Raw genomic sequence first — 19,174 nt, 5'->3', positions numbered from 1 at the left:
CCAGTGAGTTTCACAACACCTACTCGTTAGATACAATGGATGTTAGTAGACGTCAAAAACTTGTTCAGCTTCCGAGAGGACCATAGCAAGCGTCGTCGAGTATTAGCTCCGTAACCAGCACCCTTCGACCAACGGTATACTATCTTACTGCGTGGGCTGTATTACTCGATGAAGCTTTCAATGGGCTTATCGATTCGTTCACAGAATAACGTCGAAAACTTGCTATATTCGAACGGCCATCGCTCGCTATGTCTTCACTCTCCCTTGCTTCTTCGGCGTCCATCACAATACCCACTGGACCTGTCACTCCTCCAGAGCCCCCATCCGTTGAAGGCCAACGTCTCACGGCTTCCACCCTTAAACCCACATTTGAAACTCTCGGGCCATCTTCATCCTCTACACGCGTCTCATGTTTCTGGGAATCTTCCGTTGGGGAACGTCTCTGGGACCGGTATTCCAACGCCACATCATGGAACTATACACCGCCCACCTTCACTCATTCCATCGCACAGTCACAGATCTCTGGTGGAGGACACGGAGTCTTCGCGACTCAGGATATCGATGCGGGAGAAGTGGTGATTGAAGAGCGGTCGTTGTTAGTAACGTTTGGGTTTACGCCGGAGCGGAGAGACCGTGAGTTAGAAGAGAGGATTTTGGCGGGCATGTCAGTCGAGGGAAGGAAGGCCTTTTTGAGTTTGGGGAACGCGTTTGAGAGTAGTGAGGGGAAAGTTTTTGGGAGAGTGTTGACGAACGGGATTGGAATCGGGACGTTGGAAGGAAGTAAGATGGAGGGAGGTTACGTTGCTGTGGCGGAACATATCGCTCGAGTCAATCATAGGTGCGTTGCGACACAAGATATTACCCTAGGATCCTCATTGATACGACGGTCCATGATGTACTTATTTAGCTGTCGACCGGCCACGTCCTGGCGCTTTGACTCTACCAACTTCACGCTCCAACTTCGAGCCTTACAGCCTATCACCTCCGGCTCCGAGATAACTACCTCGTACATCGACATTCTCCTACCGTCGTCCAGCCGACAATCCGAGCTCCGACGCAAGTACGGCTTCACCTGCTCGTGCACAGCATGCACCCTTCCACCTGCAAGCAGGGAATTGAAGTACAGTGACATGTCGAGGTCGCTTCTCAAAACATGGGCAAAGAATAATGGATACGACGTGCACGAGAAGGAATTGAGGGCTTGGGTATCTCGAGCGAGTTCTATGGATGGAAAGGATAGGGAGAAGGAGGATATGAAGATGATTGATCGGTATCTGAATATGGCGCGCACAATGGAACGAGAGCAGACGTGGCCTGCGGACGTATGGACGAGGGTGCTACAGCCATTGGTGAAGGTATATTGCGCACTCGGAGATAAGGAGAATGCAATACTTTGGGCGAGGGTGGCAGAGCATTTGGCGAAAGTGGCGACTGGACACGATGAAGGATGGTCGAAGGTGGCGGAGAATCCTGAGCGGAGTGACTGGTGGGGCTTGGTGTTTTAGTAAAGGTACGAGCTGATACTCGGTGGACTTTTGAGTGGAGGACGATATTGACATTGCTTTTGCTTCAGCAACCTCTTTGTCATCGCTTCGTCAGCTACTACTCGTTCTCTTAAAAACGATGGATGACTGAGCTACGGCGTTTGATGTCCGCCATTGAAGTTTGTTGAGCTGTAGAGAACGTGAGAGTGTGACATACAATTTCCCAATCAAGACATGCCCTTATACTGAAACTAGGACCATCGGAGAGCCGATCGGGAACGCACAAGTATATACATGGGTGGGATCATATACTCGCATTCCCATTATCTCTCTTCTTTCTGCCTATGTCGTCTTCGCTTAATCTCGCTTCCTACATTGCCATAGGTCTTGCTGGCTTTGTAGTGCATAATGCGGTCTCGTCTAGGAAACATCCTCCATACCCCCCAGGTCCGAGAACGCTGCCGATGATCGGAAACGCACACCAGATGCCCACCGATAAAGAGTGGCTTGCCTTCACGGAAATGGCTCAAGATCACGGTAGGGCTCCGCTACTTCATTATATGCTTGCCTGTTGCTGAATCGGCGTTCAGGCGATATCGTGCATCTCACCGTCCTCGGTCGGCACATCGTCGTTCTAAATTCTCCGAAGGTGGTACATGACCTCCTCGACAGAAGGAGTGCCATATACTCGGATAGGCCAACCCTCACCATGGCTGGAGAAATGTACGTCGCTTATCTTAGCTTGAGATAATGCGCGCCATATCGATATAGAGTTGCAGGATAGGTTACGTGGATAGCATACCTCTGCATCCCTACGATCCGAACCATCGTTTGGCACGCAAGTATCTGGGTCAAGCACTAGCACCTCGGGAAGTGCGGGGCTGGCACAGGATGATCCAGGATACTAATCTGGAGTTCCTGCGCCAACTCCAGGTATCTCCAGCTACCTTCATCGGGCAGATTAGAAAGTACGTAGCTCACTTCCTACGACATCTTGCATTTGACGTGGGTAGTGAACGAATGTCGCATAGGTTGGTGGCGGCTACGGTCTTACAGATGTCGCATGCCCACAAAGTAACAGAAGACGATGACTGGCTTCTACAGCTCGCAGAGCTGGCGGACCACGAATTCAGCGTAGCGAGTACACCCGGTGCATTTCTTGTCGATATGCTGCCTCAACGTATGTCTATTTCTTTGATTCTCTGCTCCTTTGGGCCTAACGACTCGTTCCCAGTGAGGCACATACCCGAGTGGCTCCCTGGTGCGGGATTTCAGCGCAAAGCGAGGGAATGGAGAAAGACGACGATCGACCTCAGAGACGAGCCATACAAGTATATTTCGCAACAGCTGGTACGCTCTACCGATGGTTTCCTCTGCCGGTCTCCTAGTGAATTTTAATCGTATACAAAGCAAAATGGTACGGCGCAACCTTCTTTTACGGCCAGCCTCATCGAGAACAATCCGAACCCAACTCCAGAGGAGGAAACAGTTCTCAAGTGGACGTCCGTTGCATTCTACGTTGGTAAGTCGTTTCCCTTTCTCGTTTATGCCACTGGCCGGTCATTAATAACGAACCCTCTCTGTCTTCATGCAGCTGGGGCTGATACGGTGCGTGGCCTTATTCATCTCTGTGGACTACTGCTAACGTTTCACCATAGACCGTGTCCGCTATAACGTCGTTCTTCCTGGCCATGCTCATCAACCCCGAGGTCCAACGTAAGGCCCAGGCCGAGATCGATAAAGTTGTTGGATCTTCACGTCTTCCCACGTTCGACGATCGAGACGATCTGGTTTACTTGGACGCGGTACTCAAAGAGGTTCACCGCTGGAATCCTGTGGCAAATCTAGGTGCGACTGCTGTGACTAGCGTGACTACAAGATGAACCAACGCTCCCTGATCACTAGGAATCCCGCACCTGCTAACGGAAGACGATCATTACGAGGGCTTCTACCTTCCCGCTGGATCTACCGTCATTGCGAATAACTGGTAGGTAGTTTGCGGGCCATATCGCAGTGATCCTAATCATCCGCGTTGCACTGTAGGGGAATCCTGCACAACCACGCTCTCTACCCAAACCCATTCGACTTCAATCCGGATCGCTACCCTCCCCGTTCATCCGATAAGCGCCCCGCTGCGACGGAGACGAATCCCGATCCGAGGACCTTTGTGTTCGGATATGGCAGGCGCATCTGTCCAGGCCGGCATCTCGCCGAAGATTCGCTGTTCATCACTGCCGCTATGTTACTCTCGGTGTTCAACATCCTTCCATGTATTGACGAAGATGGATGTCCGGTGGAGACAAAGGTGGAATACACAGGAGGAACGATTAGGTGTGTGGATTGAGATCTAATCAGGACCTATTGACGCTGAACTTGATGGAACGATTATCTTTGGATCTTTCAGCCATCCTACACCTTTCAGGTGTCGGCTTGAACTGAGGTCTCCGGAAGCTGAGAGGCTCATTTCGTGATGAAACAGTGGTACATAAGACCTTTTGTGTGCCTCAGTATTCTAATCTTTCGTTAAGGCGATATTCGACAACGAACATCAATATCATCATGGCTCTCCTGTGATGGTTTCTCTTGTTGCGTGGTCTCCATAACGTTCCTCTTACCAGCTCCGCTCGAAGTGCAACGTAGGCTCCATGCCGAGGTCGATGAGGTTTAAGGACCTTGACGGCTGTCTACACTCGTTGATCGCGACAAGTTGGTATTCCTCCCAGATCCATTACTCGAGAAAATCTATGGAAACCTCGCGAAAGGTCTCGTGTGGCCCAGCTGATTCTCAACAGGTTCAGTGCTGTAATACGGTGGCGAGTCTCGGTACATTGCCACATAGAGCTGTTCCGAACATTTCAGGTGCAGGCTCCAAGAAAAATATTCCGAGGCTGAGTGGCTCATCTACGTGTTCGCTGGGCAAAGCCCCTCTCGGCATATATGCATTTCCAGGTACATATGATCTACGGCATCTCAAATTATGGCTGAGATGCTTATGCTTTCATAGACGTGATATTCGTTGCTGGTGCTCGGAGGGCGTTCGTTTCTGCTTTCAATTCTCGACTCGAACTAAATCCATAGTTGGTGGCTCCTGCGCGTTCTAGTGGCTATCTGACGAGGATCAATCGGACCAATTGCGATCGTATTCATTCACCCTCGAGAAAGACTACTGTTTCCTATTGCGCTTCCCGTATACCACATGAAGACAGGCACCACGCAATGCTACAGGGCTACGATCGTCAGGAACAGACTTTTGTTGCAGTCCTTCGTTCTTACCAAATTCGGTCTTTGTTTTGAATGGGTTCCTATATCGGTCGGCGTCATCGCATTGTCTCCTACAATGGTCTCTTTGGCGATCCGGTCAGTCCTGCACTCCATGTGAGATGTTTCAACACTTGCCTTCCATAAAGCTTAGCTTCGGAGTCTAAGTCTCCCGGCCTGTTTCCCTCCTAGCCCTTTTACCCGCAGTCCTTAGACTAATGGTCGCAGGTCGTCCGTTCCAGCGCGCTCTCACATTCCTTTTCATGACATTCCTTTTCCTGGACGCCCTATGCGTGCCAATGAATGTGACTATAGACGATCAGGCCGGGGACGAAGTGACTGGTCTCAAGCCCATCTACAGCCCTGCCGAGGAATGGCAAGAGTTCAACTGTACTGAATTTAATGTCGCAGACGACCCATGTAGCGCTCTTGACGGGACTTGGCACAACGCGACTGCCGGTAGCTTGTTTGAAGAGCCACCCTCATTCACGATCCAGTTCCATGGTACGTCTTTTCGTCTCACCTCCTACCATGTCTATCATGATCGTATCTGTAAAAAGCAGCTGATCATCGTAAGGATCGCTACAGGTACTGCCATTTGGATTTCCAATATCATCAAAGTCGGGACCTTTGCATCGCTTTCATTCACGCTCGACGACAAGGATATTACACTTGTTGCTCAAGGTTTGGACGCCATTGGGACGGGAGACAGTGACTTCCAGTACAATCAGACCGTCTTCACTAAGGAGGGCTTGAAGCAAGGCTTTCACACGGTGGTCGGGACGGTCTTGTTCAGCGACGGTCCTGTTTTATTTGACTATGCGGTATACATGTAGGTACACGGTTCTCCTCAGGGTGCTCTTTCTCTGAAGTTCTTTTTTCTCAGGACAGATTTAGAACCTCTACTACCCAGCTCCACAATAGGCTCTTGGAGCTCTTTGAGACCGTCGACCACACAGCCCGCACCGCAGTCTCCATCCACCATACCCACGTCACCCTCAGTCCCTCCGACAAGTCTAATCACGCAAAGGACCTCAACTCCCACAAATTCAACATTATCTCCTCTTCGCTTCTCCATTTCGATCACATCGGCCCCACTGACTTCACCATTGACTGTCTCCTCGTCGACTGCGCCATCACCTACATCATCGCAGACATCGGCTTCACCTTCCTTCGTACCATCAGCAACAATACCCTCATCTGCTTCATCGCACGCACAACGGGTCAAGATCATTGCTGGTTCCGTTGCTGCCGCGGCTGTGGCCACTGCCGTTTCCGCCCTTGCATTTCTATTATGGCGCCGTCGACGTATCGCCTCCTCCCGTCACACGTTTCACCCGGAAAATCCCGGGACTATCACTCCATTCACAGACCATTTCGATGAAAATCGAAGAAACGACAACAGGTCAACCAGGGTCGCTCATCCTTACCACCGTCACGATGATTCACTGTCGATAGACATGACCGAGATCCTAGACCGCGGCAGTGGGCCGAGCGCGAGTCCTGCTGTACTCTCACCGCCCAGTTTGGACCTCCCGAGCGTACTGGATATTCATGCAGGAACGCGGACGCTCACCACAGGGGCTGCTGCTTCGCCGAGATCAAGTATATCTGGAATCATGTCGAGTCTAAGGCGAGAGGAGGCCTTGCAGGATATCGCGGATAGGTTGGGGCTAGATATGAAGAGCGCTGGACGACGGAAGGTTGTCGTGCGGAGACCGGTACGCCCTGGAACTGGAATAACACAGCCAAATACCGGGGAAGCTCGTGTGGTACCTTTTGTTGAGCGGCGTCTGCGTCCCTTATGATCATAAGGAAGCTTGGGCGCAGGCCTCGGGCTCGATTGTGCAGTGCGTCTTCTCCGATTCAGATACCTTTAATGTAAATTACAGACATTGCTTGACACTTCTTGTCCTTATCTTGGCATTACTTTTTTCCTGTTTGAGGAAATGTATATATAATCAACGCTAGATAGGAAAAAAAACCCCCACTGGGAGCGAGAGGCATGCTTAGGTCCACCAAAGGGCCACACACCGTATTCGATTTCACCAAACCGGCTAATTCCGTATAGAGTTTCACACGGTTCTTCCGGATTGGACGCCTATATTTGATCTCGACTTCCGTCGCGGACGTAGTAATTCTTCGTCGTGCTCTCTACCATCCCACAGCCCTGCGCTCGCCATCTCCGATATTCGCGAACAAGGTGAGCCCGGCCCTCTCAGCGCTATCACTCCCAAGAAAAGGCCCGACTTTAGCTGACATGTCACACAAACAGCCTCGAAGACTCCCTCCCTTCTTTAGACCCACGATGCCTTCGGAATCTGCGTGGCGCAAGATTATCGAAACAAACCCGAAGCGAGTGGTGGAGTTCTATCAAGTCGGTCCGAATCGCAATCGCTGGGGGTATACTGGACTTGTACGCAACCATCACCCTTGTCTAAGAGCTCCGTTTATCAAGAGTCGTAGGATATTACCATGTCCATGCTCGCTATGAAAGAGGTCGCCTGGGAAGGCGGATCTTCCTGGAAAGCTCTTGTGGATTATGGTATTGCAGAACAACTCTGCCTAGCCGCTATCAATCTCGAGATGAAGTTTCCTGAAAATCTGGATACGACGGAACAGCAAAGACTAGCCGCCAGAGAAACAGTACGCCTTTCGGTCCATAGTTCGGGGTTCGATAACTGTCGTTCAATCACTGTTTCCTCTAGATGGAATCGTCTTATCATATCCCTGTGGAGATTCTCTATATGGGTGCTCATCACCTGGAGAGTCCCCTTTCGTCGAGAGATCAAAAATTCATTCTCTGTATAAAGCGTTATTGGACAGCATTGACGGATCAGGTGAGTTGGAATGTCGTTCGCGATCTGTGTGTTTAACGCATCCTTATGGAACTCTCGTAATTAGATGTGGCGGGACCCCCAGAGAAGCCTCCTCCCGGGACCAACACACGTGTTTGAGCGTGCAGTGTTTGCTTGGCTCCTAGCTGAATTAATGAGAAAGGAGCCGTCGTTTCTCAGGTAGGCTGTCAGTCATTGTGCTTAATCGCAAGCTGATTGTACGCAGCATCATCGATTCGTGCGACGACAAAACTGTTCCACTTATCTCCCGCTTTTGGATGCACACGACCCATGCACATGACGCCGGTGGAGCTGCCGACTGCTTCTCCCTCGCGTTCGATCCTGATCCGCGCAAGGACAATATGGTCTACAATTATAGGCAGTCCCATCCTGTCCCACCACATGTCATTCCCGCCTTCCTTCAAGGCGTTCCGGATGGATCTCCAGGACGTTTTCTAGACAACTTTTTACAGCGCCCGACTGACTTGCGCCTAGAGCAATTATGTGCAGCCTGTAGCTTTCTCATCACACTAAGCCAAGTTTCACGCGTGGGCTCCAATCTGGACACATCGTTCATGAATACTATGTGTCGCTCTCTGCCAATATTTACCTACTTGTTCTCTCTCCTCCACGATCCCCGACAGCTTGTGCCATCCTTAGGTGACGACAGCGTAGCCGCTGTAACGGCCATCTTGCTTCTCACAAGACACTTGTTGAACCTTGTTGACGGACGCTGGGCAGAACAGACAGGATCGCTCCTCAGGGTCTGTGCAAAATCAAGGTTGTTTGAAGGTCTAGAGGGTGTTTTGAGATACGGGAAAAATGGGACTAATAATCTCCGTGCGTATCCTTCTAACCAACGGTGTCTAAATACTTAACAGTGGTGTCCAGACAATGTCAGCTGTATTCTTAGAGACATTCACGGCATTGTCGACAACAGCCCAGCTTTCCTTCCCATACTTCGCCCTGATTTGCCTCGATCTCGCCTCATGTACGAATGTCTCGATCTTGCATTCGTAGCAGACCCTATGATCCACCGGTGGTGGCAAACCGCTCCAGAATCTCACGTATACCATACAAAAACTATCTGGTTCGTTTTAAGCGAGCTGCAGTCCATCTGCGAGGTGGAACGGCGATGCATGCGACGAGGATGTACAGAAAGATCTAGTCAACGATGCAAGGGATGTCAGGACGTGCGATACTGCGGGAGAGCTTGCCAGAAAAAGTGAGCACGTCCGTTTTTGCCTTTGACTTTTCAATGTTCCCTAATACTACGACATGAAGGGACTGGCCAGAGCATCGCTTGACGTGTGGGTTGCGTGTACCCATCCTCGACGATGACAGCGGTATGAACTATACAGACATTTTTCCAGAGAGATTTCCGTTCAGGTTCCCCAAACCTGCACGTTCGATGCCTCTGTAGAAGTGTACCCCGACCAATATCGATTCTGAGGAAACGTCATTCTGAACGTGTGGTCGAGACAATTTAGCTAGAAATAATGGACCAGAAAGGTCACTAAACCGTGGTGGACTACTTTCGCCACCTTAAGATATCACAGCTCATGGAGTTGTTTAAAGGGTCCTCAAGGAAGTGACATTCCCGAATATATATCCAAAATATAGACTACAGAATAGGATTCCCTACCTCTAACGATGAGGCTCAATAGCTTCGATTCCGGCGCTGTAGCGACCTCTTTCAGAGTGATGAACACAGCGGCGATGTCCTGGTAGCGAGAGTCTTATCGCACTGATCGACGTGAGCTCAGGGAGAATACGATCCTACTGACATTTGCGGTGTCTCCCCACCTATTTTGTTGGTTAGTGGTTCTCCTTAGCGAAATCACACTGACAACACGTTCAGGACTTGTGTTGAGGAGCCTTCGCCACCTTGCAACATTGCGGCTCATCATTACGGGAAACCCGTGTTAAGACAAACCTGATGGTTGAAATACTGAAATAAGCATTTTGATATAGGCCTTATGGATGGTGTTACACACCTCAGAGATATATATGTTGGATGTAGAGCTTCAAGTTTTTGCCGATGTTCAGAGCAGAATCGGTAGAAGAAACTTGCAGACTCGTCCATGGCCACTTCCTTTGTCTGAGTGATGTCAGTTTTAGGCCGAGTCGAATTCAACCAGAACTCCAGTTGAGGCCACTTCTCTTTGCTGTCTCTTGACTGTCACGACAGCTCTTTTTTCATTATCTATATGATCGTTTCATATACAGTACCATATCCTTGCTCTCCTTTATTTTTTGTGCCCTCACAATCTCAGAGAACAAAGGTTAGTGAATTAATTGAATAGGAGCACATTTTGTGGCGAGGAAGACGGATCCACGGATTGCGTAATGTGTGGCGACGAGCGCTCAGGCAGAGTACGCGTCTCCTTGCTCTGTACTTTCATCAGCCTACCTCAGCCTCACCCTTGCCTCCCTTCAGCTGTATAAATTTCATACATGAGCTCACTATTTGGCAGCGAAGAACGGCGCCGAAATATCAATCTTGGCGGAGCATCCTCTGCCACCACGCATGCTCATATACTCAATCAAGCCAAGGCAAGACGTTCCGAACGCGAGAACTCGAGGAAGAAACATGACTCGGCGGTCCGTATACAGGCATGGTGGAGGGGTAATATGCAGGTTAGGAATGTGAGGCAGCAGCTTAGACAAAGTTTTGCGCAGGATGTGTTGGGAGTCAATGGGCTCCGGTGTATGGTGCTGATTGGGAAGGACGAGGAAGTATTGGGTCACTGGTCGACGACGTTGACCAGCGGTGGTCAAGGTCCGTCATTTGGGAACTATCTGATCTCGTATCTTCTGAACTTGCGTTATAGATGTGTTCTTTCAGCATGCGAATGGACCCGAACGAGAGAGCTGGTTGGTCCTTACACGACAAGCAGCCCTCCTCATCCTCCAATCCGTGGCTGAGCATCCTGAGTGAGTGTCTTTCATATGCATGTTTCGATCCTTCGCATGCCTTCTGCAGTCTTTGCTTTTGGTTTGGCAAGTATGCCGAGGGCGGTCCGATAGCAATCCTGACTTGGAATACATGAGGCTTAGCGCCACATTATTGATGCGGTGATGTTCTGTACGATATGTTTGGGCTCTGGGTACCCTTCGCCCACGTCTATGGGAGCGTGCACAAGTTTTGTCAGTCAGAAAGCCACTGCTCGTCAAAATCTCGCTATCCCACTGTTTGAGTCGTGTGGCGTCGCGGTGACACCTCCTGTGGCACGACTGACAGCTTTAAACTCACGCGCATTCGTTCGTTGTTTTTCTCTCCTGGTCTATGTGAAAGATATACAAGTTCATATCGAATTAATTTTTGGATAAGACATATTCTGAGTCTCAGTCGTATACTGATCGCTTACCTTATAGATCTACCTACGCTGTCACACACCTACGCGTGCTCGATATTCTGCTAGCACCTTCATCTTCTTGGACCGTACCAATAGCTCTATATCTTCTGCAACGCGACCTGTACCGACTTCTTTCACAAGCAATCCGCGGAATAGTAAGCCCTAACGTCTTACCGTTCGGTTCGTATCTAACTATAACTTTGTGCAGCCCGTAGAATCCAAGAACTCTCCAACATTACCTTCGCTTGTACCTCTCTTGACCAACCTATTCTCACTCGATCTCGGTGCTATGCTTCTCAAAGCTCAGGTCGATTTTACGCAACATATCCTTACCATCCCACTCTTGCCGAATCGCCTACCCCTTACCTCAATATCCGTGCTCTCCGCTCGCCTACCTGTCAATGCACTTCTATCCATTGATCCTTCACTTTTTGTACCGCTCATTGACACTGAAGAAAAGGTCCATTTGACTTCTAACCTCGTTGCCTTCATTCCGCCACGCTACCCCAAGCTTTCCGCCCCGGCCTTGAAAGGCTGGTTGTCACTTCTCGGAGCGACTATGAAGTCTCTTCCCACGTATGCGCTCGAACCCTCCGCCCGACCATCCTCCTCGTCCGGGTCGAATTCTAATGCCGTAGAATCAGATTCAGACGACGAATCCTCAGCCGCCATCCGAGTCACAGCCGTCTCGTCCTTTGCCCCAGTTCCCGCTCCCCCATCCCTCCCGAAACTCGACACCCGGACGCTCAAACGACTACAGACAATACCATCCATCCCGCACCTTAAGTCTTTGCTGTCTGCTTCCCAACATTATCCTGCGACCAGGGATATGTTGTATGAGTGCTTGTTTGCTCTTTGTGTGGTTTGGCCCAACAGGAGCGATGGGGTGTTGAGTGCAGTCTTAATCGGTAGTGGAGGAGGCGTTGTGAGGGAGATCTATCGAGGGATCGTGCGGAGCAGTGCGCTTGGGAGGGAGGGTGTTGACGGTAGTAGTTTGATGTGTATGTCCACTTTACTCCCAGCTGGCTATCATCAAAGTACTTATCTGACTTTCCACACAGCACCTGCACACGCGAAAGACTGGCCCCCACTCCTCTTCCTTACCGATCTCTACTATCAAGCCTTGCTTACCATGGGAGACGACGAGTTCTTCTCCTCCGCTTCCGCCGCCGCCAATGTGCCACGGAACCCTTTGACGCTTGACGAGCTGGTCGTTTTCTCGAGGAAGCTGTTGAACATCGCTTTCACGCTGTATTGGAGGGAGGATCAGATCGGCGTACTGCAGGGCGCTGTACCTGGGTTTGAGGGAGCTGGGGGCGCAGCGGGAGGGTTGAAGTGGGAGGGTGTTAGGGAGAAGGTGACGCGATGCTTGGTAGCTATACATGCGAGAGAGTGAGTGCTCACAATCGTTGTGCGTGTGCAGGTGAACTGATGGTGATTTTTTAGTTCGAGGAAAAAGTTCACGCCTCCAGACCACTGGCTCATTGGCTCGCAGATCGACTTAACCTCGTTCATTGAGGCTGCCCTGTGAGTCGCAAATCGCCCGTCGTTGTATGTGCACCTGCATTCACTGATGACGTCATTACTAGCTTCGAGGACCAACAACTCTCGCAGCCCACGGGCACTCGTCCGCTTTCCAAACGTCACATCGCCTACCTCTCCCCCCGCCTCGGAATCCTGAACAATATCCCCTTCTCCATCCCCTTCGAAGCCCGCGTCTCCATTTTCCGCAACTTTGTAGCGAATGACATGTCCAGCCGTGGCGTCGACCGTCGCCAATACTTCCACAAACGAACGCGCGTGACGGTCCGACGAGGACACGTCGCAGAGGACGGGTTCAATCGACTGGCGGAGGCGGATCTGAGGATGCCGGTGGAGATCACGTTTGTGGATCAGTTCGGGGAGGTGGAGAGCGGGATTGATGGCGGTGGCGTTTTCAAGGAGTTTTTCACGGAGTTGTGTAAGGAGGCGTTTGATACGAATAGGGGTTTGTGGCTTGCGAATCAGCAGAATGAACTGTATCCGAACCCGCATTCTTACGCGAGGGAAGGTAAGTTCCAGTGCATCTATCTCTCATTGTGATCGTGTTTGGAGGCTGATGAGCTATTCATGCCATCGTACAGCTCACAACTTGAACTGGTATCGCTTCATCGGGCGCATCCTGGGCAAAGCGCTCTACGAAGGGATTTTGGTGGACGTCGCTTTCGCAGGGTTCTTCTTGGCCAAGGTGCGTCTTGCAACACCGTTCATTACTCCTCATGAGCTAGTACTGACTCGTGATTTGCGTGGCATCGTATTTCAGTGGCTAGGCAAGCAGAGCTTCCTTGATGACCTGGCCTCGCTCGACCCAGACCTCTATCATGGGCTCATCTTTTTGAAACACTACACTGGCAATCCAGAGGAGCTCTCGCTGAACTTCACCGTCGCTGAAGAAGGTGCGTTTGTCTCTCCATCCCGATCTTTCCTGGCAGCCTAGTCGTACGTGGTTTGTTCTAATTAGACTTGGGCTCTCTGTATGTTATAGAGTTTGGCGTGACGAACACGATTGATCTCTGTCCAAATGGGAGTAACATTCCTGTGACCCGGGATAATCGGCTGGAGTACATCTACAGGATGTCGCACTACCGGTTGACGAAACAGATTCGCAAACAGACGGAGGCCTTCTTCGATGGTTTGAGTGATGTCATTGATCAGAAGTGGTTGAGGTGCGTGCTCGTCTCCCCATTCTATTTCGACCGCCCCTTGGCGTAGAGGATTGAATTGATTGCTGACGCTGGGCTCGTATGTAATGTACAGGATGTTCAACCAGCAAGAGCTGCAAGTCCTCCTTGGTGGAGTTAATGCCCCGATAGACGTTGATGATCTCAGGAGCCACACGAACTACGGAGGGCTGTATGACGACAACGAGCCAACCATCGTGGCATTCTGGAATGTCAGTCCCTTCCCCGTTGCTTGCCCTCCGTCGTCCATGGACACTGACAAACGATACTGCTGCGCTAGGTTCTCAAAACGTTCGACCATGACCAACGGCGCGCTGTGCTTCGGTTTGTGACCAGTGTAGGCAGACCACCATTGCTGTACGTTCCTCTTATTCCTTGTCATCCGGCGTGAATGTGAAGGCCGACGCGTTCTATAGAGGTTTCAAGGAGCTCCATCCCAACTTCTCGATCCGAGATGCCGGATCAGACCAGACCCGCCTGCCGACGTCAAGTACTTGCGTTAACTTGCTGAAGGTTGGTCTTGTTACATCCGGTTGTCCCCGATCTTTGAGGCGGCGTGCTGATAATTGCAACTGTAGTTACCGAGGTACAAGGACGAGAAAACATTACGGGATAAACTGTTGCAGGCTGCGTTCTCTGGTGCCGGTTTCGACTTGTCGTAGGTTTCCCCCAAGGAAGTCGCTGATCGAGTCGGGGGAGGGTGAACTGCCGAGGTAGGGTCTACAAATGTGTAGTGCTGGGCTAAGCCCTGAATCCGTCGTTCGTGTCACTGTTGTTGTTTTCTCCTGTCTTGCACGTTCTTCGCTTCGTTCTCTTGCATTTTTTCTGATGTAGATCGTGAGTGGATTGTACTGTGAATGTATATATGTATGTTTTCCCATCCGGTCGTCTGTGAGCTTTCAAGAGATGTCTGAATCGATCCGACTTGAGTCGTATTCGGCGCTCTATCATTGTTCCGTTCTTCGCCACACTTTCAAGACCCGAACATCGTCGAGCAATCTTACGGCCAGCTCAACGTCGCTCCAACTTTGCATGTAATGCAAATCCTTTCTCAGTTTAAGCACTGGTTACGGTTCTCTGTGTATCAGAACATCGTCCCCTGAGCTCTCATACCCTGGTAACTTTTCCCTTACATTTCCTGCTCTCATCTCCCTCATTTCCGTCCTTAACCTCTCAACCTCCTCTTCCAGCTGCCTTCCCCTCGCCCTGTCTCTCTCTGAACTCGTTGTCGACAACGGCCCCATCGGAGTCGTAGCCATAGTCCGCGTTCCTGCGTGGATATCTAAAACGCTTGGGAGTCCATGAGACGAGGGTACCGGTGCGTCACTCAATGGAGCAAGGCGCGAGGGTGGCGAAAGCGGAAGGTGGGTCGAGTCGCTCGGTGCTGGGTTGGACGGCTCGTGATACCGAGCGGGTCGGTAGGTAGCCAAAGGCTGTCCGAGGGAGGCGAAAGAGGCCTTGGTGGTGGAAGATGGTTCCGGGCTGAGTGTGTCGCTCGTGAATGGACTGATGGAGGTATGTGTTGTAGATGTTGTTAGGCCGGAGCTTGTGCGCTGGCGGCAGCGGTAGCAGAGAAAAGCGATGAGAAGAAGAGATATGGCGGCAATTCCTCCAACGATGCCGCCCACTATGGCACCGACAGGGGTCGAGTGTGAAGTGGTGGGAGCAGAAGAAGTGCTGGTAGGACTTGCGCTACTGCTTGGTGCAGTGGTGACATCCGTGTCGGTCCTAACATTAGCGCGAATGGAATCAGCATCATTGGCAAGACTACTCGAGAATGATAGAGTAGATAAGGACATTCAAGAGAACTCTCTCACGTGTAAATCGCATAGTCAAACAAAATGAGACTCTGGTTACTTCCAGACACCGTTGCCACAAGTGTATGTGGCCCTTGCTCTAATCCATCTCTCTGGAAGATGCTCTGATTATACAAAAATTCAAAGCTACTGGCGTTGTCCCAGATGAAGGAACCAGCGTCCTCGCCGTCGAGCGTAAAGTTTAGACCGGTGAAGGTGAGTTGCTGCAGAATATTAAACATCCAAATTGCTGTGCCTGCCGATCCCACAGTCAAGTAAGCTTTCATAAGGTAACAAAGTATACGCTTGGCGAGAAAAAATACCGTTGAACTGCAGCGTTACGCCGAATTGTTCCGGATACACCCCTGGATTGTAGCTAGCGTCATGCCAAGTCCCACCTCCAGCATCGCTCGCGTTCGGCTTCGCAGCGCAGAAATCACAGCCTGCACCTTGGTTCCACGCGATTGATGGACTGTAATTTGGTAGAAGTCCCGAGATCGCGTCGCCCGTTTGGTCGTCGATTGTGACGTTCGTCGGGGTCGCAGAGCAAGTTGACACGGCGAGACTGAGAAGCCCAAAAGCATATGCCAGCCGAACTGAGCGGTTGACAGGGTGGATGAACATTGCACCAGAGTGATAATTCAGAGATGCGGTGATGGGGGCAAGAGCAAAGAGGAGAGCGTGAGAGAAGAACCTTTCTACCTCTGGTACCTATTCTCACGAGGGGTGACAGACGGACGTGATACATGATGGCCAGCCAGATCCAGAAACGACGAATGATACATGGGTGGAAAAAAGCAAAGACTTCGAGCATCCCTTTGATGAGCAAAGAACGAGTAGCAGCTAGTAGGCCCAAACAAGAATGTCGTTTGTTCAGGGATCAGCGTACTACAACCTTGCAGCAACTTCGCAAACGACGTCCAGAGGTCGGCCACCGTTTGGCCACCGTATCCGTCGTCAGGCGCCAGGATTCATGATTGTCCAACACAAGTAGACAAAGTTACAAGTTCGTCCATAGGAATATCAGCGCGATCAGATTTCGACGGACACGAGCAGAAATGAACGGGGTTGGAACGAGGTTGATGTGCGCTGGCATCTGTGGGAACGCAATCCGCTCGTTGCCGGTATTTTTTGAACTACGACTCGGATGAACTCCAACTTCAATCCACTTGGTCCTATACACCGAACGACTTGCTCGCGACTCACGATACGGGACGATTGCAGTATCTATGCTCGCATGATTCTAGTTTTTTCTCGCCCTCGTGATTAGAACTCCTTGTCAAAATCTCTCCTTTCTGTCCTCGAGCTCAAACGGCCGCATCAACATCGTGTTTGGCCTGTTTGCTCCCGACTCGGACGCAGTCGACAGCCATGCGATTGTTGAAAACATCCTCTGCATCACCGCTGAGTTTTGATCCATCACCTCGCTTGTTGGATAGAATCGGTCTACATCATCGTACATCCCATATCGGTGTCTAGCGACCGTCCACCGGCCTGTACATGCCCTCTCCAGTCTTTGACTCTTCGCATGGCTAGTATGCTTTCGTGACTCGCCACGATAGTTTCTCAGCTTGGCTGGTAGCCGTCAGTCGTGTGAGCGATGGGCGTCATGGAGTATATTCAATGCTCCTGCAATAGACGAGGTCGGCGCTGTTGGCGTAGGATTTACGCGCTCCATATCACACTGGAATTGTTTTATTGTACTATATATAGATCCTACGCCCTTCATGAGGATGGTAATGAGTGACTCCAACTTTACCCCAGAAAACCTCGCTGTTCAGTTCAACCTCCAGTTCGTACATCATTGTTTTGATATCCCCATAAACTCTCTGATATCTGGCAGGCTTTTCGCGACCTATGTTATCCTGAGTGGCATTGGTATGTCGAATCCTATGCCCTTTCAACTCGGCTATTAACTAAAACTTGTTTGTCCTAGTTGCTTGGATATACGATTTCATACTCACATTCACCGTCGAGGTGCGATGTGTCTGGCAGAGGCGCCTTACTGTTGTCTCCTGCCTCTACATCGCAAACAAGTACATCTTCCTCCTTAGTCATATTTGTCTCGCCATAAGAATCTCTGGCAGTATCATTGGGTCGACTTCCTTGTGAGGCTTTTCTTCACATAACATCCAAGTGCCGGGCCAGGAATTGCTCACATTGTCGTTTGATAGGTGCCGTTATTCCTGGTATGCCTACAGATCTTGTTACATCTCTTCGATCATGCCTGCTTGCGGTGAGCGATAACAGCTTGATATGAATGTACAGAGGCACTAATTTCTGCTTCAGCCTTGTTTATCTTCAGAGTATACGCGCTATACGGTTGCAGTGCCACAATAGTGGTCTTGCCTATCGCTTTATCAGTAGCTCGATTCCTTCTTCATGTTGTAAGCATTCAGATTTGCATCAATATCCAGGTGGGAAAAATCCTGACCACCCTCCTCGAAGATCATAGACCTTATCATGACCTCGAGTATCTACTCCGACGACATAGCTGTCACGGAGCCCCTCAAGGCCAGTAGCTGCATTGATCAGATCATTCATCCTGAGCTTTACTATCGGTATGGTCTTCATTTTCTACTCGTTTCGCAAGTTGACTGAGGGGTACTAGGTGTAAATTTCATAGCTATATCGCTTCCGCTTTCAAGCCCGTACTGATCCACCCTGCGCTTCAGTGCAGACAGCGATAGTCTTCCTTATGCTGGCCTTCGACTCCCTTATCTTCGTCTTGACGTCTATCAAGACGGTGCAGCAAGCCCGAGAGATGCGCCATTTCAGGCAGCAGAGCATCACGCACCTTCTTGTTCGTGATGGTGAGTTGATGGAGTTGTATATGGGTCTCTCATACTGACACCTTCCGATAGGCACAGGATACTTTGTGTACGTCCAATCTCTCTCTCCTCTTGAGGCCTAATCATGATACTTACGGTTTACCCCATTTTGCAAGCATTGCTTTCATTAGCGGCGTTGCAGTTGCTGTCCCTCAAGTAGTGAGTATCGCGAAGTGCCCATATATACATTGTACGCCCTATTAAGTATCTTTCGAAGTTTGAAGCGTCCGACCCTGGTGAAGTAGGTCTGCCTCGTCTTACTATCTTCAATTCAAATTCTCCTCATATATAGCTCACCATATACTTCCTCAGTCGGTAGCAGCCGCAGCAAACCATTTCCTATTCCTCATGGCCCCGTTCTTTGACGTCTTGTGAGTATATTTGCAAGCCTTGATCATGAGCACTAACAGCAATGGTCATAATAGTATACCAAACATGCTTGTGAGCAGGCTGTATCTTAACCTCAAGGCCTACGATGGAACACGGCTCCCAAGCCACGCAAGACACGGGCTCTTTACAGAGTGGTCCAGTGAAAGTAGAGTGCTTGGAAATATTGGAGCTCCTCTCCATTTTCCAGGCACGGATGAGGATGATATAGACGCCGATGGTAGTGAGGGATAAGTGCATATTGTGAACGCATAATGCAGACTGATGTACGAGTGAGTTACTGCAAGGTAGTGACTGGGACGAAGACAGGATTTTTTGAAACACACCTATCTACTTGACGTCAATGACAAAATCGTGATATACCGATGTTACCGTCAGCCTGTAAAGCAATCTCCCTATCTGTGACCATGTGGCAGAGGGCCGAGACTACAGGTGTCGACTGCACAGCGACGAAAGTCCTTTTTGGGAACAAAGACATGGTCACGCAGTCAGGGTCCTACAA

At 50.3% G+C, this 19,174-nt stretch overlaps 6 protein-coding genes across 6 annotated transcripts; 5 read left to right on the top strand and 1 right to left on the bottom strand.

The window, feature by feature from the left end:
• Window positions 1-248: 248 nt before the first annotated feature.
• STEHIDRAFT_69631 (SET domain-containing protein) lies at window positions 249-1,505 on the top strand (the record flags this gene model as incomplete). The annotated part of the gene is made up of 2 exons (XM_007311427.1): window positions 249-838; window positions 908-1,505. The coding sequence occupies 2 exons, from the start codon at window positions 249-251 to the stop codon at window positions 1,503-1,505; spliced, it is 1,188 nt and encodes a 395-aa protein (XP_007311489.1).
• Window positions 1,506-1,828: 323 nt separating this feature from the next.
• On the top strand, window positions 1,829-3,955 carry STEHIDRAFT_69546 (cytochrome P450; the record flags this gene model as incomplete). The annotated part of the gene is made up of 10 exons (XM_007311418.1): window positions 1,829-2,021; window positions 2,075-2,207; window positions 2,264-2,452; window positions 2,516-2,664; window positions 2,719-2,834; window positions 2,895-3,026; window positions 3,143-3,332; window positions 3,390-3,471; window positions 3,528-3,815; window positions 3,889-3,955. The coding sequence occupies 10 exons, from the start codon at window positions 1,829-1,831 to the stop codon at window positions 3,953-3,955; spliced, it is 1,539 nt and encodes a 512-aa protein (XP_007311480.1).
• A 1,005-nt stretch (window positions 3,956-4,960) lies between these two features.
• On the top strand, window positions 4,961-8,113 carry STEHIDRAFT_163721 (uncharacterized protein; the record flags this gene model as incomplete). The annotated part of the gene is made up of 11 exons (XM_007311442.1): window positions 4,961-5,246; window positions 5,331-5,574; window positions 5,634-5,965; window positions 6,201-6,463; window positions 6,814-6,945; window positions 7,018-7,158; window positions 7,209-7,388; window positions 7,451-7,582; window positions 7,647-7,759; window positions 7,806-8,007; window positions 8,075-8,113. The coding sequence occupies 11 exons, from the start codon at window positions 4,961-4,963 to the stop codon at window positions 8,111-8,113; spliced, it is 2,064 nt and encodes a 687-aa protein (XP_007311504.1).
• Window positions 8,114-9,978: 1,865 nt separating this feature from the next.
• Window positions 9,979-14,536, top strand: STEHIDRAFT_126499 (HECT-domain-containing protein). The gene is made up of 14 exons (XM_007311441.1): window positions 9,979-10,361; window positions 10,414-10,516; window positions 10,958-11,093; window positions 11,147-11,939; window positions 12,000-12,330; window positions 12,385-12,465; window positions 12,528-12,988; window positions 13,062-13,165; window positions 13,241-13,373; window positions 13,463-13,643; window positions 13,735-13,870; window positions 13,939-14,015; window positions 14,075-14,171; window positions 14,237-14,536. The coding sequence occupies exons 1-14, from the start codon at window positions 10,037-10,039 to the stop codon at window positions 14,318-14,320; spliced, it is 3,042 nt and encodes a 1,013-aa protein (XP_007311503.1). The 5' UTR covers window positions 9,979-10,036; the 3' UTR covers window positions 14,321-14,536.
• Window positions 14,537-14,725: 189 nt separating this feature from the next.
• Window positions 14,726-16,105, bottom strand: STEHIDRAFT_143207 (uncharacterized protein; the record flags this gene model as incomplete). The annotated part of the gene is made up of 3 exons (XM_007311440.1): window positions 15,778-16,105; window positions 15,476-15,710; window positions 14,726-15,425 (listed from the first exon to the last, which is right to left on the bottom strand). The coding sequence occupies exons 1-3, from the start codon at window positions 16,076-16,078 to the stop codon at window positions 14,726-14,728; spliced, it is 1,236 nt and encodes a 411-aa protein (XP_007311502.1). The 5' UTR covers window positions 16,079-16,105.
• Window positions 16,106-17,181: 1,076 nt separating this feature from the next.
• On the top strand, window positions 17,182-18,906 carry STEHIDRAFT_163718 (uncharacterized protein; the record flags this gene model as incomplete). Its single annotated transcript, XM_007311439.1, has 11 exons — window positions 17,182-17,246; window positions 17,298-17,332; window positions 17,391-17,431; window positions 17,509-17,562; window positions 17,629-17,643; window positions 18,135-18,267; window positions 18,319-18,334; window positions 18,417-18,444; window positions 18,503-18,526; window positions 18,598-18,656; window positions 18,711-18,906. The coding sequence occupies 11 exons, from the start codon at window positions 17,182-17,184 to the stop codon at window positions 18,904-18,906; spliced, it is 666 nt and encodes a 221-aa protein (XP_007311501.1).
• Window positions 18,907-19,174: the final 268 nt, after the last annotated feature.

Source organism: Stereum hirsutum (assembly GCF_000264905.1).
Source record: "Stereum hirsutum FP-91666 SS1 unplaced genomic scaffold STEHIscaffold_27, whole genome shotgun sequence".
In the NCBI taxonomy this organism is placed as follows: Eukaryota; Fungi; Basidiomycota; class Agaricomycetes; order Russulales; family Stereaceae; genus Stereum; species Stereum hirsutum.
The sequence above is the reverse complement of the archived record's forward strand: the minus strand, read 5'-3'. Positions and strand labels throughout refer to the sequence as shown.